General features: G+C 34.3%; 2 protein-coding genes across 3 annotated transcripts; both read left to right on the top strand.

Moving 5' to 3' along the window:
• The first annotated feature begins 11,186 nt into the window (after positions 1-11,186).
• LOC110371335 (apyrase) lies at positions 11,187-16,292 on the top strand. Its single transcript, XM_064040860.1, has 11 exons — positions 11,187-11,361; positions 12,537-12,759; positions 13,222-13,419; positions 13,553-13,683; positions 13,920-14,067; positions 14,220-14,346; positions 14,453-14,607; positions 14,856-14,946; positions 15,199-15,345; positions 15,559-15,725; positions 15,999-16,292. Exons 1-11 carry the CDS (start codon positions 11,258-11,260, stop codon positions 16,134-16,136), a joined length of 1,629 nt encoding a protein of 542 aa, XP_063896930.1. The 5' UTR covers positions 11,187-11,257; the 3' UTR covers positions 16,137-16,292.
• Positions 16,293-16,524: 232 nt separating this feature from the next.
• Positions 16,525-24,046, top strand: LOC110371405 (apyrase). 2 transcript variants are annotated; one of them, XM_049837602.2, is made up of 11 exons: positions 16,525-16,722; positions 17,643-17,865; positions 17,943-18,140; positions 18,316-18,446; positions 18,543-18,690; positions 18,763-18,889; positions 19,019-19,173; positions 19,382-19,472; positions 20,369-20,515; positions 23,333-23,499; positions 23,810-24,046. In XM_049837602.2, exons 1-11 carry the CDS (start codon positions 16,619-16,621, stop codon positions 23,948-23,950), a joined length of 1,632 nt encoding a protein of 543 aa, XP_049693559.2. In that variant the 5' UTR covers positions 16,525-16,618; the 3' UTR covers positions 23,951-24,046. The 2 variants fall into 2 exon arrangements, with proteins under 2 accessions (XP_049693559.2, XP_049693558.2); XM_049837601.2 differs by lacking the exon at positions 23,333-23,499 and adding an exon at positions 22,065-22,231 and having other exon boundaries at positions 16,530-16,722.
• The last annotated feature ends 1,705 nt before the right edge of the window (positions 24,047-25,751 follow it).

The following is a 25,751-nucleotide window of genomic DNA, read 5'->3' as shown; positions in this document are numbered from 1 at the left end:
ATATTAATTTTATAAAGCTCGCTTAGTACCACTGACAGTCGGGTTCCACAATGTAAAGCAAAGGGGTACCGAATGTTTTGAGCAGTTGACAGCTGTCTGTATTCAAGGGATTGACAGCGACTGTCAAATGCCTCAGAAAACGGTCAAGGTTTACCTTCCAAAACACGGATATATATCTCTATAGACATAGACGAAGAATGACAAGGACGTTCCCATCCACGTACCGACCGCTATAAGCATTGCTTGCTTTGTGCTATTGTTGTTTAAATCTATCGACTACTACGGTTGTAACATAGCCACGAACACCTTAATACCCTCCATTATAATATTAAATCCCCACTCTAATTGGAACTCCCCAGTGTCCTGGCCAAGTAAACTATGTCGCTACAAGGTGCGATGTTCATGCATTATGTATGCTAAGGTCAAGTACCTGCCGAATAATTGATGAAGCATTTACGGTTTAGCGCGAAACGTTGCTAGTATTCTCATGAATTTAATTCTAGTATTCTATCTGTGGATAATCTTGGATAGACCTGCTTTGTAAGTCTGAAGGTTTATTATTATAAGCTGTTTTCCGCGGTGTCACCCTTGTCAAGTGGGCTCCTTTGTGTATCTAGATTAAAAGTAGTTTGTAGCCTTTCTCGATAAATGGGTTATGTAAGACTGAATTTACGAATTTATGACAGTGGACCAGTTCTTGAGTTTAAGGTGCCCTAAAAAACATACTAGTCATCTTGAAATTACTTGGAAGAATTTATGTATTTTTTTTAGATTTGAGAATGCCTCAAACAAACACATGTATACAAAATTTTATTCACACTACGAAATTTAAACCTCAAAAAAAATTAAAGCATTCTCCATCAACTAAACTAAATGAACATTAACCCTAAGATAACTAAAACAAGTTACCCTTATCCTATATTAAAAACCGGAGCTAAGTTCCTCGCAAGTTTATACCCAACTAAGACTGGTGTATAAACATGTCTTATCAACGAGGGTTAACAAGGAAACCGGACTACCTATTGTAGTATATAACTATGTATATTATAGTATATATATATACTTGTTTGTATACTTTATGTATGTGTATCAAGACAAAGCATGATGCTTCGTGTAGAACGGTTACAGGAAAATTAGTGTTATATTTTTCGTTGAAGTAATAATTTTTATTTTTAGGATTTTTATATTGTTTCTATATTAGTGTGCTAAAGGGAAGATCTGTTACTTTTTATTTTTGACAGGACTTAGCTAAGAGTAACGTGGGTTAGACACTAACTCTATCCCAATATCCACGTAGTAGATAAAGAAAGAATATTCTGAGGTCGTATTTTTTATTATCGATCCGTAAGAGTACGCACTATCAGTTTTGTGATATTAAAAATCAAAATCAAAAGTCATTTATTTAAGTTAGGAGGCAAAACAGCACTTTTCGAACGTCAGAAATTTACAAAAGACAGTCCCCAAAACGCCCACCCTTTACCACTTTCTATGTGTTTTTGCTGGGAAGAAGAAGTGGCGCAACAAACTCCCCAGCAACTCTCTAAAAATCTCTATGACGGTATTTAATATTTTTGGTTAAGTAGATACAACTCAAATAGGTATTTATTTAAGGTGTTTAACGTATAACACCTACATAGGACATTGAGGTCAACTTCCCAAACAAACTAGATAAGTTTGTCGATGCTCCTAACTTTGTCCTTTGTAGTGAATACACATGACGAGTAAACTACGAAAACTCGTCATGTTTTCATTTTTAATATTAACTTTTTTACTGTTTTTCCCCACGATCCGGAGAACTTCTTCTCGTATCCTTGCAAAATATAGTCCATGTTAGTCGAGGATAGTCTACCTTCCCTATAGTAAAATTTTTAAATCAGTTCAGCAGTTTTGGAGCCTTTAGGGCTCAAACGAACAAACCTACAAAAAATGATTCTTCTTTATTATATTAGTAACTGTTTTCTCATCGGTCCCTTTAGTGATTAAATCGTCACCGCGCACCGCTCCGGTTGGCGGTGAAACGGATCTCATGCCGCATTCGCTTCAACTAAATCCGATAATGCCTAACATACGCCTAAACCCGTTAAATCCGTCAAAGCCAGCTTTACCCCCGCCCTTAGCGACGGTGCGGTGCCATGTGATAATCACCTTAATCGTTACTTCGAAACAAGAATTATTTTCACAGAAACAAATAAATTCGACTATTACAATTGTTCTTCAACTAAAACTTCAAAAATAAAACACGCATTATAAGTTTTCACATTTTCATTTTCACTCATTGCGTTAACGAAATAAAGAGCGAAACTTTAATAGCAACTTATTGTGTTAATTGCATTTGTTATCAAAAGTTTTGTATGAACAATCAAATATAAAAAAAACAAGATGCAATCTTCTATTATTTTTGTAGAATAAACAAAAGAAATACAAGTAATTGTTAAACAAATTCCATTTTCAAAATCCATCAATCGGATTTCGAACACAGATATAATTTATACTAGAACCGAGATTTACACTTACCCGACCAGAATAATTGGAAGTCGGAATAATTTGATAATAGAAGCGGTAACTGTTCGGAGCTAGGTTCCGTGGACCAATTAACAGTGTCTATTCCAGCCGGACGTAGGTACGTGGTCGCTCAAACCTCCTTTGAATGGCTGTGGTTGATTAGTTGCGGGGTCAGGTACACTGAGCAAACATTTAGACTAGGCTTGTCTATAGACTATGTAAGTTAAAGAAGTTTTTTTTTTAAGGTTTGAAAGGAGCTGGTAGAAATAAGGAGCGTAATTGGAAAAAAAAATGGTCATACTTATTTATGTTCCCACTATCTATTTGTTTAAATTCGGATCTAGACCAAGATATTTACCTATCTGTTGGTAACTTTTAAAACTCAGTGTAAAACTTTAATGTATAGATACGAGTAATTTTGCTAAACATTTAAAAAGGTTTCCTAATTTTTTTCTGATTAACTGTCGAAGCATTTAAATACTTAAAATGCGTGAGGAAAAACAGTTATTTCCTGTGAATACAAAAACAAAAAAAGAAGTCATTTTTCGAACTCACTATCGCAAACCAGTAGTAAACACCACATTGTATGAAAGGCAGAAAATGCTCTCTGCTCTCAGGTACTCGACTAGCTATCTAATGGGCTTAACTTCACGAGCTGGACCTTGTTCCTATACAGTATTAACACCTGATAGCTTTGTGACCATCGGAAGATCTCGGTTTGTAAGTGTTAAGGTTTTTGTCATTACGAGAAAGTTTTAAGTGTCTTTTCAGCACGTTAGACTTTAGAAGTCTATTTTTGGCATACGGCGTTCTTAAAATTCAACACAAAGCAAAAAAAAAACACTAGCATTCTATCATCAAAAAGTTGGTAAATGTCCCTGAGAAGGGACCCTGTTTGATCACCAATCATGTGTTTCCAATTGCATATTATAATCTCATTACTGTACCAAGTAACAATATTTATTTTTAAAAGATCAACTTCATGCTACGAACAGTAAAGCCTTTGGGCAGCGTAGGTAGTAACCGAGGTAAGATGTGTGTGTGCGAATGACGGGACGATATTATTCATGTATGTATGTTAATAAATTAAATACTTACATATTTTCAAAGAATGCAATATAAATGTTGAAACGCTGCACTCTGAAGATCTGTGTCGTAAAGAAGCTATCTATTTACTGAAATCCAACGACATTAGTTTTCTACGAACCCTTAGATTTAAAATAGGTACGCGCCCTGCGCACCAACCAACCAAAGTTAAATAACCCATAACGTTTAACTGCGTGAATGCCACTGATTGTAAAACAATAGAAAATCAATTGTGTCCCCTATATCAGCGCTCCGGCATACAAAGGGTTAAACAACAGTCATTGACACCTTCAAACAAAAGATCCCTCAAACACGAACCAAAAAATTACGGACGATTTTCAAAAGCACGTCCGCTCGTCCGGTGAGGTTATGCGGTATCGCAACGGCATGCGCGCCGCACATCGGCCGTAACGACCGGGCCGGCACGTGTGTATGTCGTACGTGAGCCGGACGGCATTATGCTTAAAAACTTTTTGTATTTTTACTCCTTTATTTCTGGTTGATGTTGTTCTGTTGTTTTTTTGACGGATTTTTTTTGGCTGGTAAAGGCTCGAGCAGACCGGATGCGTATGCGTAACCACGCGCGTAGTCACGCGCGTAGTTACGGCGTAACCATGAGTTGTAATGTATGGAAATGTACCACACCGCTTGCGTAACGACGCGCGTGTCTACGTTACGCAAGCGGTGTGGCCTGTCTCATACATTTCCATACATTACAACTCATGGTTACGCCGTAACTACGCGCGTGACTACGCGCGTGGTTACGCATACGCATCCGGTCTGCTCGAGCCTTAATTGTGAATGGTGGTCGGATTATGGTGGTTTTTGTGTTTTTGGTAATTTTTAAGCTTTTTACATTGGGTGTAAAGAGATATTAAAATCGGTTTAAAATATTTCAATTAAGAATGTATGTGACAGTATACATGTGCCCCAGTTTCAGATGAATCAAATATTATTTTATACTCTTCGAATAAATGCTATTTGAAGCTTAATTCTACAGAATAGATAACGCCAAAAAATCCAATAAACATCTTAGCCCGCATCTACGGTTATCAGCCAACGTCCAATATTTCAGCGTTCACAATCTTTCCAATAACCTACCTTGAAAGAATTGCCTTAATCAAGCACTTCTTTGAATGCGCCTTTAATCTAAAACCACCATTTAAATTGCCGAGCGCACGTTAATTTGCTAACCTTTGACTAAATGCGACACATGGTTAAGCTGTTGCTGATTTTATAGCATAAAAGTGAAAAAAAAACCTGACGAATAGTGTAGTATTATATTGGAAATTTAGAATTTAGTTTTGATTTTTGTGAATTAACCTTTTGTGTTTTTATGTCACTGTCACAAAATGGGTGACAATTTAAATTACTACTTAAGGTAAATAATATATATACGATCCTTAAGTTTTAGAAACGTAACGTAAAAAATAACAACGTATATGTCTCAAAAATATCCTCTATGTAAAGATACATCTTTCTAAAAAGGTATGTAAATTGGTAAAGATAAACAGTGAACTCACTCTTAGTCTGTGAATACACATCTTTACTTAATTGCTAAAAACAAAATACGTCCCAATTTTTTTGTTTGTTTCTGTAAGTAACCATCCGAGAGATCCGTATATCACGCTACAAACGAGCTAGATACGGCGTAAGCTTAGCGCATCGATTTGCCGCTCGATTGAACCTAGTTTCAGCACTGAAATAACTATTTTCAGGCACGACAGCAAACATCTCGGAATAAACTTCTGTGTAAAACTTACTCGATGTTGAAGTGTTAACAACTCGATTTCAAGGAGTTCATTAATACTGAAATGGTACTAACTAAAGCCGTACGAGCAAAATTTTGACAATGATATTATATTGATTTTAGGTAGTCGGATTCTTAAAAAATTTCTTCATTGTTTGTCTGTTTCTCTGTCAAGACTTTTTTTTCTTAGGAACGTGTGGAGATATTAACTTGAAAATTGAACTGAGGAGGAATTGTGGAACCTTTATACATAAAAGCTGTACTGATTTCTGCCAAGGCTCATCAAAATAAATTATGTATTTTTTTATGAGTCATTATATTATGTATCTGTTCAAGGCTATTACTTAGTTGTAGAAGTCCGACAGGCAGTCACTCTACCCTGTACTCTCAGCTGTAGCCAACTATACTGGGAGCCGACTCCAACATAAATAGTTAGAAAAAAGCTAGGATATAATAGGTGTGTATTTTCTAAAGCTGGACAGTTTACATAATAAAATTGATACATAAAATATGCAAGTTAAACGAAAATATCTTGGAAGTCGGTGGCGCTAGGACAACTAAAACATTCGATTGGAAAAGTTGCTGTCACCGATTCGAACTATCCTTTTATTTGGAAACAGCCTTGCAAGACCGTCTGACTTGGAAACTACGCTAGAGTTACACTTTGTTTATTCTTAAAATAAATTCTCATAAAACAACATCCTTAGAACATATATAAATAAATATATATATAACAGATAATGTCAATTAACTTACTGCGGAAGTTTATTACGTATGGATCCTTTGTTTTGCAATAAGAGATTGAAAGAATAAAGTATATGAGGCTAAGGTCAAAATTCATCACTATCTAGCAAATAAATGGATCCAAAGACACAGAAATCTACCGATAGATGACAACTTATAAAATCCAGAATATACATATAGACGATCCTTGTCATTTAAATCTTGCCCATCTTCATAGGGTTCAAACATGAATTATTGCCCAGCCCCTTTCAATTCCATCTCGTACCCGATTCATTCTGAGCGGGATTAAGTTAGTTACCTGTCGAATGGGACCGTAAACATGTTAGTTTTAAACCTTAATTGGTTCACACTAACACCGAGCTTAGGATTACGTTGATAATTATGGAGTAGAAAATTATTTTGGAGGTTCATGATACTGCACACAAGGATTTTTCTGTGTAGATATAGTGGGAGTCGGAACCTCGAAAGTCTGACCACCGGTCTTACCAGGAGTGGCTAAATGTAAAACACTGCTACGCAGCAGCATCCACTTATATTGTGTATTAATATCTCTATCTTTTTTATATATTGGTTAAAGCGTTTAAATTTAGGAAGTTGGATATTACATCACTTTCACACGTCATTTTAAGAACGCTGGTCGGCATTTCCTAAGTGACTGATCCCTGAGAAGAAACGCCGAAACAAACTTATGGGTCATAGTCTCTTTTAAATGAACGTAACGTAGTAGTAGGTACGATAGACGAATTCTATTTCGTATAACTTCAGAATATGATATCGCGTGAATGAGCTGTGATTGAGTTCATTACAAGGTATTGTATTTAGAAGTTCGGTGCTCACAATATATTTTTGAACTTGGTAGACCTTTTCATTTTAAAATGCAAGAGGCATAAAATTAAGTTGCAAGCCAATCGTGCTTATAATTAAGTTTCGGCGGCGGCATTCGTGACGAGAAAAATGATAAGTAACTAGAAATATTTTTACAAGTTTTCAAAAGCTCATTTAAAGTATTTATGGAATTGAGTTGAATTCTTTTAAAGAATAATTTATATTGGAAAATGCATATTTATACATCTACGTGGTCTGAGAACCTGTCCTACCAACGGGTATCATCCGATAAGACTAGAAGCCAACACTAACTTAGTTGAGAAAAAGCTAGGAAAATGATGATTGATGCATGATGAAACAGATTAAGAATAAAGAAGTAGTAATAATTGAAACAGTTTTTTTAGTCTTAGTTTTCGACCACGGGCACAATTGAATACATTTTCTTTCTTTCTAATTATATTTTTTTGCAATCCATGATGAAAAAATAATCATTTATATAGAGTTACCACTAAAATATTTCATCACATATTTTCATCTGCCTGATATAAGGACGCACTAAACCGCGACCTTTTGCTTAAAGTACTATACAAATATTGTTTTTGAGAGAGTACTGTGTGATATTAAATCTGTCTGGGCTGTAGTCCACCTACGCTAGTTGTTAAGCTTTGTGTTTGCATTTACTGTTGGGTATGTAAGGCCTGTTTTATACAGAAAACGAAAAGCTAGACAGGTTAAGAAAAATAAATATGACTGTAACATAACGATGGTCTTTTAAATCATAATTTTGTCTATGCCTAAGTTGTGAAAAAAGATTAGGCTTAAACCTAAGAATAGTACGTCGTAATTATACTTTACTCTAGATTTACCTGCATATTTTCAGATTATTTGAATATGGTATATGTATTTCAGTCAAACGAGTAAAATTACTTTTCATATATGTTAATGTGAGTTATGGAGTGTTAATGTAAACTTAAACGAACAGCATCCTCTCTTTTCTCTAAATAATTTTAAATACATATTTACGTATAGTCGAGACATAATAATTTGTTTGTTTCACCTCAATACAGTTCACGATTGTTTACAAAAATATTTTATTCGCCCTTCTTTCTGTACATTTCAGAATATAAAAGCAAAAGGCTTATTTCAGAAATAGTTCGCGAGTTGCGTGGGTCGGTAAGCTGCCAGGAATAAGCTGTAGCTATATAAATAAAATAAAATACGTTTGAATAGGTGTTTGTTGTTTACAATATTGTCTGAGAGATTACTTACTCTCTTTAAAGTCTAATAGATGTGACGAAAATATATTTTTTACAGTTTCATTCTATAAGAAAAATGCCAAGAGATTTGAGTGTAAAAAATATATATTAGAGTCATCATCATCATCATCATCTCAGATATAGGACGTCCACTGCTGAACATAGGCCTCCCCCCAAGATCTCCACATATTAGATAATATAGAATATTAGAGTACTTAGGTACTTAGAATATGTTGAATATGTTAAGAGATCGCATTATTAGTTAATTATAAATGTTGAATTTAAACCATAGGCACTTAACTCAACGTTTTATGTTTTGTTTGGTATGATGAAAAGCTATTTCTTATCTAACCTTTCAGAAAAAAAAAACTTTGAGGGGCGTTTAAAGCTAACTTTAATTGACAATTAAAATCTTAATGTTAGTATTAAACCATCAAATTAGGCTGTGTTAATGAAAATGAAGTAAATTACCCAATATTACTTGATGTCCCCCATAATCCGAGGGTTCCGTACAAACATTTAAATTTTAATCATGTGTGTTTAGGACGTCGTTTCTTATTCAGTAGAAAATAAACCAGACTTTGTTTACTGTAATAATAACAATCTGTTAATTAATTGAACGATAAGCTTTATTAAATATGCTTCAGTTTTATGATGCTTAACCTTATTTTGGTGTTGTTAAAACATCTGCATCATATGAGTACCTAACCCTGCATTGCACTTGACTTCTAGTCGGCCTACAGTTGGATCGAATTAATAAATCAGTATGGAGTAGAAGCCACATTACAGTATCCAGATTACTTTAAAAATAATAAGTATGTGAATTAACTATCGGCTGACAGTTTTGTATGAGACACAAAACTTAGGGATAGTTACATTATTCTATTCTTAAGCTTGCGGCTGGCAGGTTCGATCAGTTATTTAGTTTAGTAATTGCCACAATAATTGTTCCTATTACCTATTAATTCAAGTATGTATCCTTATGGTACCCATATTTACGTTCGTTCGTCTCAGTTTTTTAAGATCAAGAAATACGGAGCAAGGTCTATTGCAATAAACTAAGCACATTTTCCGAATGCGGACAGTCGCAATAAAAACGGGACCTAAGATCCGCACATAGTGATCACATACGTTCTGAGCCATAAAAGTACGGATATCCAATAATCCCAAACAGCATTTTTTTGCAGACACACCGTATTCATAGGTACATGGTTAAGAATTCTATATTAGTTTCATTAGCTTTGCATGAGCATGAGCAACTGAACTCGTTAGCTGGAATCCTTCCTATTATAGAAAATATGATGAGGAGGAAGTAAGTTTCCAAGTCCGCTGTCGCTGAAAAATAGCTGAAATAATTGATAAAAAAAATCCACGGAGTTAGACGGTATAAGACGGAGTGGCAACTTTTTATCCAGGTGCACAAAGTTACTTTTAGTAGGCCACCGATAAAACTACGGGAAACAGCTGGTTCCTTACATAAACGATGCTACTTAACTGAATTCCTCCCACATCTTGCAAAACAGCAAACTTCAAAAAAGCAAAATTCAGCAAAGGAAACATTTAAAACCGCTCTCCGTAATTAGCTGGCGGTTTTATCCTAAAATAACGCATGACTTGGTCTATATCAGCAATAAGCCGGGATTAGCCACTCGAACTAGTTCGTATCTTAACGCGAACCACTTGGCTGGCAGCCAGGTTCCGACTTTTGAGGCTCTGCATCGAAAGATATGAAGCTTGCACTGGTAGGTCAATTTTGTTAAATTAATGGACCGTTAGATGCGAGGTTTTGGGTTCTGTTTTCTTTGTAATCTGGAGTTTTTGTAACTGTACGTGGATTATATTTGGATCATTCATTGGAAAACTACTCGTTTTTGGTATTATATTTTCTAGGTAAAGATTTGTAATTATAATTTTTAATTCAACAACAAACTAGAGTTTGTGTCCTATACAATAAGAATAAGTGAGTGTTTGTTTACTAAATAGTTTGACAAGTACCTACAATCAGAATGACCAACAGAAACAAAGAAAATATTTTCACCTGTACAGGCACAAACAACAGGAATTACTGCTCCATTTTGTAAGAGGATTGATGACTGATCTACAAACACGAGGACCCATAAGCTTTATGCTGGACAATGACGTTATCACACTAAACAAGCTCAAAGCACGAGCTCATTCAAACTACTTACTTCAATGCACCCTCAGTCACAAAGCAAATAAGGTTGAAAATCGCTTGCGCAGCGCACTCACCGTCAAACATTTTGGCTCGCTCGTTAAACCACGTGAATAGCTAGTACGTGTCAATAGTAGTACATTGCAAACGCCGGCTTTTCGGTCACAAAATTTGCGGTTAAACAGAGCCTTAATTAAAGCCGCATAGCACTATATTTATGTACTTGGGAGCTAGGAAATGAATTAAGGTGTGAGTTGAATACTTACTTTATGAGCTTCGTTACGAAAAATATGAGGCCGTGGGACGCTTGCTGATGTGAGCACACACACATGGAAGCTACTAATAGCTCATGTATGCACTACCAACACACTGATAGAGTATGAATGCGTCTGGCCGAGTACTGTCACGGCTTAAAACTGAACTTTATTTTTAGTTGACTCGATAGACGCTTCTCGTCGATTTAATGTTTTTTTTTTAGTTTAGGGTGTAGACTGTTAGACTTGAGATTAAGCCAGGGCTGTGGAATTATTCCGTGGCCCTGGTACACAGAGGAATCTAGAAGGAAATTGGTTGTAGATAGCCTATATATAGATAGTTCGGTATATAGCTATAAAATATATGGGTGATAGGTAGATAGATAAGATTCATAGAGAAATGCAAATATCCGGATACACAGATTAGTTCCAAGTGAAATCGCTGGCGGAAGCCACTTAATTACCTATATTTATTTGCATGACCATCGTCACTTTAGATTACAATTTTTTATCTAAGATAATAATTATCGCATCTCAATGCAAATCATTTCCTAAAATAATACCTATCGTTTTTATCTGATCAAGTCTGTTGATTAAACGCAAATGACTTTTTGAACATTTCAAATGTGTGTTGAAAGTGCGTCAGACCTATGTCCTATTAGCAAAAATGTTTAGATTATTAGTTTTATCATTTTCCTTAATAGTTTTAAGTGCCAAAATTACTTCAGGATATGATTTGAACATTTTGCATTATAATGATTTTCATGCGAGGTATGTAAATGTATGTATTTACATTTTGTGGTCATATGTTTTGTGTAATTAATAAAAAAGCTAATTGTTGCTACCTGGTCATCATGAGACCTACGTACCGCATCTGGATAAAAAGTAGCTTATTCCCTTTCTCAGTCTTTTCTCCGGCATTAAACGGTTCAGTAGGTTAGGTGTAAAACCTCGACAGTCGTAGTTACCTTCATATTTATAACATTATTACCTAAGTACTATGTAATAGTGCAATGTCTAGAACAAAACATATAGACGAAACAATTAATCGAAAATACTAATGACGTACTTAATTACGATAATGAAAATATTTCTTACACTAATTCCAAGGATATCTTTAAAATGCTTATTCACAAAAGTGATTATAGGTACTCCATTTTATACCAATGTTGTTTAATCATCAAGAAGACGATTTTTTTTTGTATTCAATACATTCAAAGCTTTTCAGGACTAAATTGGTAAATAACAGTTTTCGTGTTATTATTAACTGAAGGGTTTTCAGTACTTCAACGACAAACGTTGGAACCAAAGATTTGACAGCAGAATCCGACAAATCCGACGGTGCGTTCGACAGCTGAGTAGTTAGGAACTTGGATTAATTGCGAATTTCCAACTTTGAATACGACTTCGATTCTTTGACAAGACACATCCGTCGTGACAGTTTCTTGAATGGTTATAGTGGTGACGTAAATGATGGAAATAAAGTAAATAGGCAATCAATGTTTTGGAACAACCCTTTAAATATTTTAAATAGAAACATAATAAAACTTGGCTTAAACGATTAACGGAATAAATCATTAAGAGATAGAAAATATATTATTAAAATGTATGACATTGATTGTTTGTCACTATGGAATGTGTGACGAACACTAGACGGATGTAGAAGTAATTACAAACAAAGGAAAGTGACATGAGTTTTTAAAGGAACTTATATGAAAAATAATCAGCATTACGGCCATATCGTCGAGAAAAACAGATACGAACTCACTTAGAAAAACAATATAACATAACAAGCCGCAAAAAATTACAAGTGAACAGTTAAATCCTATTTGTACACCATTCACAATCTTATTTGTACGTATTAGTTGTACGGGAAAAGCGTGTGGAAAATTCGCTGGTCGACTTCGAAAACACCTTCAGTTGATGCTATTTACGATGTTTTTCAGATTCGTCGAGACCAGTCCATCAGGTACTACCTGCAATCCTGCAAACAGTCCATGTATCGGTGGCTTCGCTCGTCTCGCGACGATGGTTCGTGAGCGCTTGAGAGAAGAACCTGATTCCCTGCTCCTCAATGCAGGTGATAGCTTCCAAGGGACCATCTGGTACAACATATTCCGATGGGAAGTCACCAAAGATTTTATGAACATGCTTCCTCATGATGCTCATGTAAGGACTAAATAATTTGTTTCATGTTTTTTTAACTACCAAATAGCTGAGACTGCATTTAGTGAATTCGGTTGAAAAGACAGCTATGTAGGTAGCATATTACGAGTAGAGGGTAGATTAATAGACCCTGCCAATTACACTAAATATGCTTGTATATGGAGATGGTACGTATCCAATGATCAAATAGGTGGGAATCAAATTCACAACCACTCGATCGCCAAGTCGATCCTTTAGTAATCAGCTTGCTTTGATTATGATCTTATCTCTTGCAAGTGTTAAGACCACAGAGTCTAGGACGATAAGATAACTTTAATGTGTCCCTGACCACCACTGAATATTGTTGTATCGGTCAATGTAGTTTGATGGAAAAAGCCTCGGTTATCTAACGTTTATCCAAATCCGTTAAAAAGTTCGACATTAAAATTAGTTCGTTCATTATTAAGTTCATGTTTAACATTACAGGTATTAGGGAACCATGAATTTGACAATGGAATTGAAGGAGTCGTGCCATACTTGCAAAAATTAGAATCACCAGTAGTTACTGCGAACATTGTTGATGATGATGAACCGACTATACAAGGTTTATACGAGAAGAGCATTGTTATAGAAAGGAAAGGCAGGAAAATTGGAATAATTGGTGTACTGATTGCTACTACTAATGTGAGTACCACACAGATTAATCTACTTCTAAATGATGAAATTGACTTCAAATGAGCAATAACAAATAATACACATCTGACTTTTGATATATACTGATCATCGAGTATTGAATTTCATAATTTTAAATTTTCAGATCTTAGCCTCAACGGGTAATCTAAGATTTACAGATGAAATAGAAGCCGTAAGACAAGAAGCTGAAAAACTGAATGAACAAGGCGTGGACATAATAGTAGTGCTGTCACACTGCGGTGTAGACGTCGATGAGTAAATACTTTTTTTAACCTTTATAGCATATATATTTGTTGATTATTAATCAAACCTAACTGTTGGGTGGAAGTTTACTACTCCTATTTATTTTGGGATGCTGAACCTAACTATGAAAATCTTTATACACATTGGCACGTTTTCATTATCATCATCATCATCAGCCTATCGCAGTCCACTGCTGGACATAGGCCTCTCCAAGAGCACGTTTTATTGTACCAAATATATTTTTCCAGAGAAATTGCACGCCATGCTGGACCCCACGTCGATATCATCGTTGGAGGACACAGTCATACGTTGTTGTATAATGGGGATGCTCCTGAAGCGAGTGGGTTTACACCGTTGGGACCTTACCCAGTAGTAGTGGAACAAGAAACCAAAAAGGTAGGCGAGAGTGTTTAACAATAGAACTTCAAAGTTTAACTAAATTAGCATCTTTCTTACATTTTGAAAATTATCGAAAGAACACTTCGAATTTATTGTCATCATCATCACCATCTTCCTGCCGTTTTCATAAACAATAATATTTTTTCTAGGTTTTAATAGTGCAAGCAGCGGCGCATACGCAATATTTGGGTGAGATCAAGCTCACTTTTGATGACAACGGCCATCTTGTCAGTTGGGCTGGTAACCCTCATTATATTGGAAACGATATTGTACAAGGTAAGAGCAATGAGGTACAAAATAATGAAAATTATATAGCTGAGAGTTTATCGTTTGTTGCTTCGGCAGGGTCTGACTTTAATCTAATAATAGTTTGTATTTTTAGCGCCCGATGTCTTGGAAAAGATAAACTACTATCTACCACTGATTGAAGAGAGGGAATCTGAAGAGATTGGAACATCAATGGTGGATCTGTCAGCAGATTGCTCGTGCTCCGAATGCAATCTTGGCAATTTTATTTGTGACGCTTTTATGCATGCTGTAAGTGATATATTTTTTTAATTTGATTGGAGTTTAGCTAAGCCATTGTAGGAACTCATCTGGGTAAGGACCTTTAGGAAGAAAGCTAAAGTCCTGACAGTAGGTACTCGGTACAGAGCAGTGAATGAGTGGATATGGATGATGATGCCTTGTCAGCTGTAAGAGATTTGATCCAATTATTAGGCTTTATACATAATTATGTATATCGTTGATGGAACTGAGTTAACTATTGCTTCTATTTTTTGCAGGCTTTATCAAGAGCTCAAGGCAACAACTGGAACTATGCTCACTTCTGCTTCAACAACCGAGGAGTTATCAGAGCACCTATTGATAAAGGAGGTAAGAAGGAAGACCAGAACCATTCGATATACCTTTTACCATCTATATTCTATCTGTATTGGTTCAAACCAATAAACGCAAGTATATGTGAATTTCTAAGATAATGATTATTATTAACGAACTAGAATGACATCAAAATGATTGGCTCTGAAGAGGTTAAGTGATATAAAGATGAAGCAAAAGACCTTTAAGCGTTTAAACAACGTCCAAAAGCAATTTTAGGAATTAATAAGAAAAGTTTTTTTTTTTCAGTAATTACGTTTGGATCAGTGATACTGTCTACACCCTTTGAGAACAACGTTGAAGTTTTTGACCTCAAAGGAGAACATATTATGGAAATGTTGGAGTATTCTGTGAACGGCCAACCTACACCTGGCAGGCATATGTTACAAGTAGCAGGTAATAAAAAATCTTCTGAAGTTTACTCTATGAAATAAGATGACCAGATTAATTCGTTGTAAATTGGAATTGAGGATGAGAAATCCTAAAGTATTTGGGATTTAATTTCGAAATTGGATCAATTTATTTGCCCATCATATCGAATGTTTAATAAATTATTTTTTGCACAGTCCTTAGATTCATAAAATAATTAGACAAATCGATTATTCACAGGTTTGCGTGCAGTATTTGACGGCTCTCTACCAGTAAACTCAAGAGTACTGAACGTCACAGTCAGATGTATTGAATGTGACGTGCCTAGGTACGAACCGCTGGAGCTCGATAAATACTACAAGGTCGTGTCGCAGAACTTCCTCGGAGAAGGCGGTGATGGATTTACTGTAAGTGAAATATTATTTACCTTTAAAATTTTCACTTCTCAGAATCAGGATCTGAATATCTTCTCCGGTTTGGTTTCAGTAATCTTGGTTGGAGTTAGCTTTAACGATTCTTAGTAGATGATCATTGAAAAATCTGAAATGCTGTCTGAATTTTTGGGTGCCCGAAAATTAATGAAAAATTGAAATATCGTCGTGGGCCTACATCATTTTGACTTTTGTCAAGTAGTATCATGTTGCCCGGTTCTTTTCATTCAACATTTGTAAACGTTTCAGATGATCGCTGAAAACCGTAAGAACATAGAAGTACTCGGAGTCGATTATGACATTCTACTGGACTACATACGCCTGCACTCTCCGGTGTTTGCTGAAAATGATGGGCGTATGACGGTGCATAATCCTTGTTTGCCATAAGATGAAGAGGACCAGGAAATCTTCAAACGTCAGTCAAGAATCTTTAACTTCATGCTATCACTGCCAAAACATACATTATACATTTTTTAAAGTATTGCGCTACTAAAAAATATCACGAAATGACTGAACTTACAACATTAAATTATTATCTTGTAATTACTATATTTTTATTTATATTTCCTCAACTCGATTTTTACTTTCATACTTTTATCTTTAGTTTTTTTTGCGATGACTAACTTTAGTCCGACCGATTTTGATTCTAACATAGATAAGTCTTCTATTACATCCTTATTGACACCATTTTCAATTAGAACATTCCGCTATCTTAATTCCTTATGCATATTAAAATGTACTTTAGCTAGCTTATCAACCTTTATCTTATCGTTTCAAACTATACGTACATGTAGATCCGTCCGATTAGTTCCAATATTTTATATCATTTTGCCTAATGTGTACAAGTGCCTACTGATGTTTTAGCTAAAATGCATAGATTATTATCGTTATTTTCATATGCTCTAGCTTTAAGTGTTCTAAGTGCATCAGGATATGAGCTGAATATTCTGCATTATAATGACTTCCATGCAAGGTGAGTACTTTGACACTTTTGCTTTCGTGCATTTTCGAAAAGCAGCCGCATTCAATTTCAGAAATATATTATCTGTATGCGTTTTTTAAGCTAGATAAAACTCCACCAAAGACAAACTAAAGAACATTTTTTTAAACAACCACTAGATATTCGTTATTGAAATATGACAATATTTGTCTGCACTCAACGGTATCCTCTTATTGACACCTTAGATCTACATTGAGATTAGTGTAACCTATAACTGAGCATAAGCATTTTGGTTCAGTCACATTGATAAAAACTATTTTCTCTACAAGAGCATGTGGAACTTCTGATCTGACAGATCCAATTTCTGTAAATAGGGTCTGTATGACGGAACATAACTATAGTCTAGCGACACGGTACCTCTAACATTGAATTCCTTTGCAATAAATTGAATTTAAATCCAAGCTTTGCATTATAGCAAGGCACGTTAAGACGGGCCCCCATCATTGAAATAATTATCTCTTTGATGAATAATTTTATCTTCTTTACGTAGGATTGCGATATCTAATGAATGCGTATCTTAGGCAATAACTGATATTGTTTATTAGTGGTTTCCTAATTCTTAAATATTGTGTTAGATTATGTAGTGATAAAACGGATATCACCTAGCGTACACGTTTTCGTTTGTGACAATTTTTATCAACAAACAGCATTGTACAAATACCTAAAATAATAAAGTAAAAATAACTAAAGTAATTTTAATGTCATGAAACGAGGTAAATGGTAATGAATAAAAAAAATTGTTACAATTGATAAAAAATATACGTAAGTAGACGAACATGGTATTTAACAGTTACAATAAAATGTTACACATAAAAAATATATTTGAAGGTGGAATAAAATTGGGGGTTACTCTTAAAACACCTACTATTGATGTAACTAACGATGTTTTTCAGATTCGTAGAGACTAGCCCAATAGGAACAGTCTGTAACCCAACAGTCGCTCCATGCATTGGCGGCTTCGCTCGCCTCGCGACTCTGGTCCGCGAGCGCTTGAGAGAAGAACCTGAGTCCTTGCTCCTTAATGCAGGTGACAGCTTCCAAGGAACTATTTGGTACAATATTCTGAGATGGAACGTCACCCAAGATTTTATGAATTTGCTGCCTCATGATGCTCATGTTAGTTATTAATTTTTTATGATTCTGAAATTGGTAACACTAATTTTAAATAATCCTCTTCATATTGTACTCTCCAGGTATTGGGCAATCATGAGTTTGATAACGGGATTGAAGGCGTGGTCCCATACTTAGAATATTTAGACTCAACAGTAGTCACAGCTAACATAATTGATGACTTAGAACCGACTATGCAAGGGAAATATGAAAAAAGTACCATTGTGGTAAAAAATGGCAGAAGAATTGGTATCATTGGTGTTATTATTGCTACTACTGATGTAAGTGTAAAGTTATTTTTTTCAAAACACTTCATTATCTTTATAAAAAAATATTCTCAAAAAAGGTAATGGTTTCTTCTCTTTACTCGGAGACATTGAAATGCTAATCAAATATTGAATATTAATACTCAAATAAACCAGATAATAAAAAGAATAATGAAAACAAAATTTTCAGATCTTAGCTTCAACGGGTAATCTCAAATTCACAGATGAAGTTGAGACTGTAAAAGCAGAAGCTGAGAAACTGAATGAACAAGGCGTTGACATCATTGTAGTTTTGTCTCACTGTGGTCTTGACATTGACAGGTAAACCAATAACTACTAACATAATGAACATAAAAACTCTATATCAAATGACTTAAATCTTAATGATATTAAAATCTTCATTTATCTTGTTAACAGAGAAATTGCACTTCACGCTGGTCCCCATATTGACATAATTGTTGGAGGCCATAGTCATACTTTGCTATTTAATGGAGATGTTCCTGAAAACAGTGGTTTTATCCCATTGGGTCCTTACCCGGTAGTAGTGGAACAAGCAACTAGAAAAGTAAGAGATTATAAAAATAATTTAAAATTAGATAACGGTTTTAGAAAAGATGATAATGATAATCTTTTGCAGGTTTTAATAGTACAAGCAGCAGCGCATACACAATATTTGGGTGAAATAAAGTTGACATTCGATGATAGTGGCCACCTCTTGAGTTGGGCTGGTAATCCTCATTATATTGGAAACGAAATCGAACAAGGTAAGAAAACAAAACTAGTTTATAGTGAATGAAACCTCAAAAGAAAAGAATAGAAGATTTTTACGAATACGATGCTTAGAGTCAAATATAACGAAAGCTCATAACTTATTCATCTTGTTCTACTTTCAGCACCAGATGTTTTGGAAAAAGTTAATCAATACTTACCTCTGGTTGAAGAGCTGGCTTCTCAAGAGATTGGTGAATCCATGGTGCAACTATCAGCCAACTGCGCTTGCTCAGAATGCAATCTCGGCAGCTTAATCTGTGATGCTTTTATGCATGCCGTAAGTTTTCTTATGGTTATCATCTATCTAGAAAAAACCGGTTCCAGCATGAAGTTTTAGATCATTTTCATCGATGTTTTTATGTCAAGCCGTATTATTTAGATTACTTTTATGATCAAACAGATTTTTGCCTACTTTTGGTTCAAAGGTTAAAAATACGAAGGCAAAACGTTTGTAGAGAAATAATAAATCATTTTTACCGTTTCAGGCGCTACAAAGAGCTGGAAGTGACAGGTGGAACTACGCACACTTTTGTGTCATCAATCAGGGTGGAATTAGAACGGATATAGATAGAGGAGGTAAGGTTAAATCGAGAAAAGATTCGCTCAAATTCTTAAGAAGTTACAGACGTTGTAGATTAATCATAGGAGCTTTACCAAGTGGCCTACAGCTGTTGTAATCATCGAAATCCTTAGACAATGTCACTGTCATTTGGTCGTAATTATCACAAGAGAATCTCTTAAACGAACGATGTAAGATTAGGTACAACTTGATGATACGTTTATTTCTAGTCCTGTTTCGAACCATTTTCAGAAAGATAATGCATACAAAAGCACGGGAAGGGCCATAAAAATGCACGCTTCAATTTTATCCATATTCTGCACTTCTAATAGCTTCATAGCCACAGTTTAGTGTAATTATTATTGACGGCACTCGTGATGTCGCTGCCATTAGTGTAACTGCCTGTGTAATTGTTCGGCGGCGATGTTTATTTCAATTTTGATCACCGATCCGATAAATTGGTGGCACAGTAGTTATTTGATGGCGGTGTCCGATCCAATTTGTATACAATAATTGGATTAGTACCGTTTTGTATGTTGTTTCGTGTCGTAATTTTAATTTTGATCTAAACATTGTATTGTTATTGTATGCAAAAATGTTTGGTATTCATTTGTTTTGATATGCTGCCTGCACGCCAATAGCTGACTAATATAATAGGTCTAGTATAAATTACGTTGTTAAAATAAGTTTTGATATGTTATAGAAAAATAAGAGGTATTCTTTCAAATAAAACTAGCGACAGACAAAGCGTTTGGTTCATGAATAGAGTAAAAATAACTCCTTTCAGAACTGTTTTTACAAAAAAAATACCATTAAAAGTATCCTTTGCATCATTAAAATAATAAATTCGTTCCAGACGTTGATTCGTTTCCAAAGTTTTCTAGAATAAAGTATTTTAAAATTCATATTTCAGTGGTTACTTACGAGTCGGTGATACAGTCCACTCCCTTTGAGAACAACGTTGAAGTTTTCGATTTAAAAGGCGAACATATTATGGAAATGTTGGAGTTCTCAGTGGCCAATGACCCTTATTTGGGCGCGAGGATGTTACAAGTGTCAGGTAATTCATTTTAAATATAAATATTTTATATAAGTAAAAGTATGCGGGTCGCCTCCAACAGGTATCTGTGAAGATCTAAGGGGGAGGCCTATGTTCAGCAGTGGACGTCCTATGGCTGAGATGATAATCATGATGATATAGGATCAGTTTTACATGCCTAGGTAATCATGCAGCGTAAAGGATTGGAGCAGTCATTTTGCATATTTTTTTATTAAACTTGACCGTATAAATAGTATAGTAATAGTTATATGCATCAGAATAACATTCAAGGTAGCTTAGCAGAGCGCGGGTGAAACCGTGGGAAGGAGCTAGTAATATTATCATTATTAGAACATTTCTGAAATTTATAGCTCCTTCGCAGTCTATTAAGTGAAATGACGCTTTATTTAAAATAGAAAGAACAGAAAACTAGTTTGAAACTTTGGGCGTTTTTACATTAAATTGGAATGAAAGTTCTGCCACTGTAATGCATCTTTAGAATGTTCTCATTTTCTTTTGTGGCGAAGGTAATTCTGTTGTTACTGCAAGTTTCAAACAAATGAACCTACTCAAAACAGTTTTTTTAATACTTGAAAAAAAAAAATTACGCAGAAGAGATGGGTTAGCAATCATCTTTCGATAAGTAAACGTTTTGAAATATCTGAAATTTTCAAGATTTATCACTTTAATTAAAATAGAAAAATATATTTATAAGCGTCAGTACTTTAATAAAAAAAAAGATATAAACGTTAGTACAATAACTGCTTCTATAAAGTTTTCAAATATTTGGACAGTTATTAATCAGCCGTTTTAAATCGTGGACCAATATTATTCCGAAAACGAAAAACTTTATCGAACTGAAAGTTTAATTTACGCTTTTAAGGATTGTAAACAATTACTGTTGTACGAAACAATTTAAATAGGTCTGAAACGTTCTGTGTAATTCGTACGCAAATAAACTTTGAAAACTGGGCCAATATTTGTTCATATTAATCATTTATGAATTCAAGTAAATATTAATTATTTTGCTGAAACGTATTCCAAATTTTAATATGTTTTCAAGAATGCTGAGTCATAGAAAATATATATGTTCAGTAAATTATTGAGATAAATTGACCTCAAATTGCCCAATCAGTATTGAGAGGATTCGCTGTAATTAATTCAAGACTGTGCCCAATATTGAATTTATATTAGGCTTTTAGGACCATTTTATCTTAACAATCAGATATTTGATTTATTGAGCAAGCAAAAAGTTTGATTTGAATGTATGAGCTGTGATTTTAAAGGTATTTGTTCATGAACGGACTTGCAAAGAAATCAATGGCATTTTAACAATATTAGGTGCAATTAAAAATGGAAAAAGTGATTAAATACAAAAAAAAATATTAAACAGACTTCAAAAAAGGTTTTCTTATTTCTTCTCTATTTTTAACATTAATAAGTTTCTTAAAAACTTTGGTTGACTGGCAGAGAATGCCTTGTGGGTGGCATTAAGTCTGGTAATACCAGTTTTGGACATGAAGTACCTATAAATAAATAAATAATGTAGTAATTATTGAAATAACCACAGGTTTGCAAGCAACGTTTGACGGCTTGCGGCCAGTAAACTCGAGGGTGCTCAACGCTACCGTCAGGTGTATAGAGTGCGATGTGCCCAGATATGAACCGCTACAGCTCGACAAATACTACAAGGTCGTCTCGCAGTCTTTCATTGGGAACGGCGGCGATGGCTTCAGCGTGAGTGCTCAGATTAATTAAGTAAAATAGGCTTTTAATTGGGAAGGAAGGTTCTTAAAGTTTTAATAATGTGGGATGTTGTTATGCTTGGAGTTATTGACTAGACTCTTAAGGGAAAGAAATATTTAATGTTCACCCTGTATAATTAACTAGAGCAGGTCTTTGCCCAGCAAAGGGTCAGTAAAGGCAATAATTATTACAAAAAAAAATGTTTTTAATCTCCTATAGCCCATCCAAAATATAGCGATATATTCTAGAATTAAAAAAGGCAGATATGTTTATATAAGCTGATAATTAAACTAAAACAAAAGTACAGCCATAATTTGTAAGAAAATGTATTGCAACATTTATTCAAAAAAGACTTCATATTATGATCGCGAGTTTGTAAATAAACTGATCTTAATCGAGTATTAGGCTATCGTAACTCGTCAAAGAGATACCCCATTGTTTAACCTACCAATTTAAAAAAAGTTATCAAATATAGTATCTTCACTATACAAGATTTTCAGTCTAATATCAATAGGCTACAACTCTCACCTACAAGTTAGCATTAGCATAATATTGCCTACATAATGTATATCGAAGTTTAATCTGCCGGGAAATTGGAATATTTTCATAAGAGCTTGTTTTATGAAGAAAATGTGGTAGGCACTTTAAACGGGTCGGCCAAGTTTTTTCTTTATACCTTCATAATTCAAGAACAACATTCATTTAAAGAAAACTATCTTTGGATAAAATAAAATTGCCAAATTCAGTATCTATTTTTGTAATAAAAAGCAAAAGTATTTTTTACTAAAATATGATATAACAAAAACATATTATTTTTCATCGACATGATGCGTGATACATAAAACCGACTTAGAAGGTTGCTAACCCATCGACTCTTTGTTTGAAGATAAAAAAAAAAAAAACTTTAGAAGACGTTGTGGTCTGTTCGAAAATTAAATAATGCCTCTCACTATTTTTAGCCACGGAGAATGGAAAGACAGTAATTTTGTTCTCTATTGATAACCCTTTGTATTCATTATATTGAGAGCAGACAAAATTGATTTTCTATCGTTTTATAGTTAGCGGCATACAAACAGTCAAACTATCTTACAGGAATGAGGGCAGTTTTCGATGGAGCTCGACCAGTAGGGAATCGAGTGCTAAATGTAACCATTCGATGCATAGAATGTGATGTACCAAAATACGAGCCTTTGTCACTCGAAAAATATTACAAAGTTGTGTCAACTGACTTCATAGGCAATGGCGGGGGCAATTACAATGTGAGTCCAAAAAAATGACCAAAAATATATTTTAATCTCAATATAATTTTTGCGTTTTAAAATTGCCTACGTGACAATTTTAACAATTACAATGATACAATTTTGATGTGTCACATACAGAATATATTTGAATAAAGATATAATATGTTTTAAAGTTCTTTTTGATGACTGCAAAGATTAATCTAACTTGTAATGCGTTTGATGTGATGTGATTTTTTAAACATATCTGCCTTTTTTAAGCGCACAGTTTATTTAAAAGCTATTGATTTCATGATACAGTAAATAATACTTCTATATTTTTGTTTCGCAGATGATAAGTGAAAATCGTGATAATGTAACAGTTCTGGGAGTCGACTACGAGGTGCTAATGAACTACATACGTCATCAATCGCCCGTTTTCGCCGAAACTGATGGCCGAATGACGATTAGCAATCCTTGTACTGAGAACTAACTGAAAAATAGGTGGTCATTTTTTGTGACACGATGTGTACGTTTTTGTACAACGGCATACGAAGTGATATTATTAAACATGATATTAGAAAGAAAAGTTTACTGATTTCATTTACTGAAAATATTTTAAGAATACCTTATACGTACTTGAAATATTATTCAAATGAGAAAACAAACTTATCATAATAAATTCAAGTAGATTAAGTTCGAAAGATATAACTTTTATCTCAATCTAAAAAAGAATCAAAGAAATGTTGCAAGCATTAAAAATATTCGCTTTCACAAGATTTATATACTGCAAAAGCGAATTGTCGAGAATATAAAAAGTTTCACAAATTAATTGCCATAATAAATTATTCAGAGAAATGATCACGAGCACGAATTGGTCCTGAAAAAATCTAGTTAGTCACGGACCCAGAATCGTTATTCATCTTATTGAAAAACTTATTTTAATGGAGTATGAATGATTCTTATATTCTCGGGTATCTATCTGTAAAATGAATGGATTTATTGAGGAAGCTTTTCAGTACCTAATGTAGAAAAGATTTTTACATGATATTGGAGATTATAGGTTCCTTTTATGTGCTTCTCGAAAAATGACACGTCGACTTTTGCTTATCTTTGAGTTACTATATTACTATTTATAGTTTTTGAAATCAGTTTTAGGCACTCATGCTTCATTGTCAAAATTGACGAGTACCTATTCTAACAGTAAAATCAAATACAAATATATATAAATAGGTACATCTATCAAATTGTCAAACGTAAACAGAAAACTTATCAAGTTAGGATGCAGCTTTTGCATTCATTTTAAAAGTCGTCGCAGTTTTAATGAAAAATATTTGAGAAGGCAAGTTTCGCGGACTGAAAGACAATTAAAAACAGTTTTCTTTTCAACACTGGTGCCGGGAAGTATTTTTCTTTGGCCAGTTTCTTCGAATTAAACTGGAATTTATAAGTAAAAGCGACCTCTGTCGGAGTAAATATTGTACTTTTATTAATGGCAGAGAAACTTTGTTTTAAACTTCTTGCTTTTGCTTCTTTTTCTGAAGCGAGGTAAAGTAAATCCCACCAAAAACATTAAATGTAAAAAAAGCCAAGCCTCTACGCAATTCCTACACCGTAAAAAGTTTTGAGATCGCATAGAAGCCAAGTCCTGTTCAACTTTATTTGTAATAATAAATCAATATTTTGTGACTATATCAATAGTTTTGTTCACTTTACAATAATATTGACTTGGCCATGAGCACAATAAACTACAAATATAATACAGCATATCTTGGAGAGGTGAAAGTCAAACATGAAGTTTAATATCGCAGAATTAAATACTTTTAATTTATTCAATTGTTACTAAATGACCGACAGTCAGTATCATCCAACATCAATGAACTGCATGTACTATGGCGCATGTTTAGTCTATGGTGATCTCAAATTCCAATCAGTCCATAATCAGTCCAATCGTAAAATTATGTCCATATAGAATTTATCAATTCAATGGTATTTACACATTATTTCAAGGAGCGACTTTTAACTTGTGCTCATGGCCAAGACAATATTATTTTAATGTGAACAAAACTATTGATATAGTCACAAAATATTGATTTATTATTACAAATAAAGTTGAACAGGACTTGGCTTCTATGCGATCTCAAAACTTTTTACGGTGTAGGAATTGCGTAGAGGCTTGGCTTTTTTTACATTTAATGTTTTTGGTGGGATCTAATTTATTTTTTGTAGGTCTCTTTCTTCTCTAAGTATATAACAAACTAAATATGTAGACCTAATGTAGCACGTAAACAACA

Source organism: Helicoverpa armigera, chromosome 23 (assembly GCF_030705265.1).
Source record: "Helicoverpa armigera isolate CAAS_96S chromosome 23, ASM3070526v1, whole genome shotgun sequence".
In the NCBI taxonomy this organism is placed as follows: domain Eukaryota; kingdom Metazoa; phylum Arthropoda; class Insecta; order Lepidoptera; family Noctuidae; genus Helicoverpa; species Helicoverpa armigera.
The sequence above is the reverse complement of the archived record's forward strand: the minus strand, read 5'-3'. Positions and strand labels throughout refer to the sequence as shown.

Coding starts and splice junctions, on each gene's coding strand:
- LOC110371335 (XM_064040860.1), top strand. CDS start 11,258: ATGTTTAGATTATTAGTTTTATCATTTTCCTTAATAGTTTTAAGTGCC. Junction 13,684..13,919: donor TGCGGTGTAGACGTCGATGA/GTAAATACTTTT, acceptor ATATTTTTCCAG/AGAAATTGCACGCCATGCTG. Junction 14,347..14,452: donor TGGAAACGATATTGTACAAG/GTAAGAGCAATG, acceptor TTGTATTTTTAG/CGCCCGATGTCTTGGAAAAG.
- LOC110371405 (XM_049837602.2), top strand. CDS start 16,619: ATGCATAGATTATTATCGTTATTTTCATATGCTCTAGCTTTAAGTGTT. Junction 18,141..18,315: donor TTATTATTGCTACTACTGAT/GTAAGTGTAAAG, acceptor CAAAATTTTCAG/ATCTTAGCTTCAACGGGTAA. Junction 19,473..20,368: donor AACGGATATAGATAGAGGAG/GTAAGGTTAAAT, acceptor TTCATATTTCAG/TGGTTACTTACGAGTCGGTG.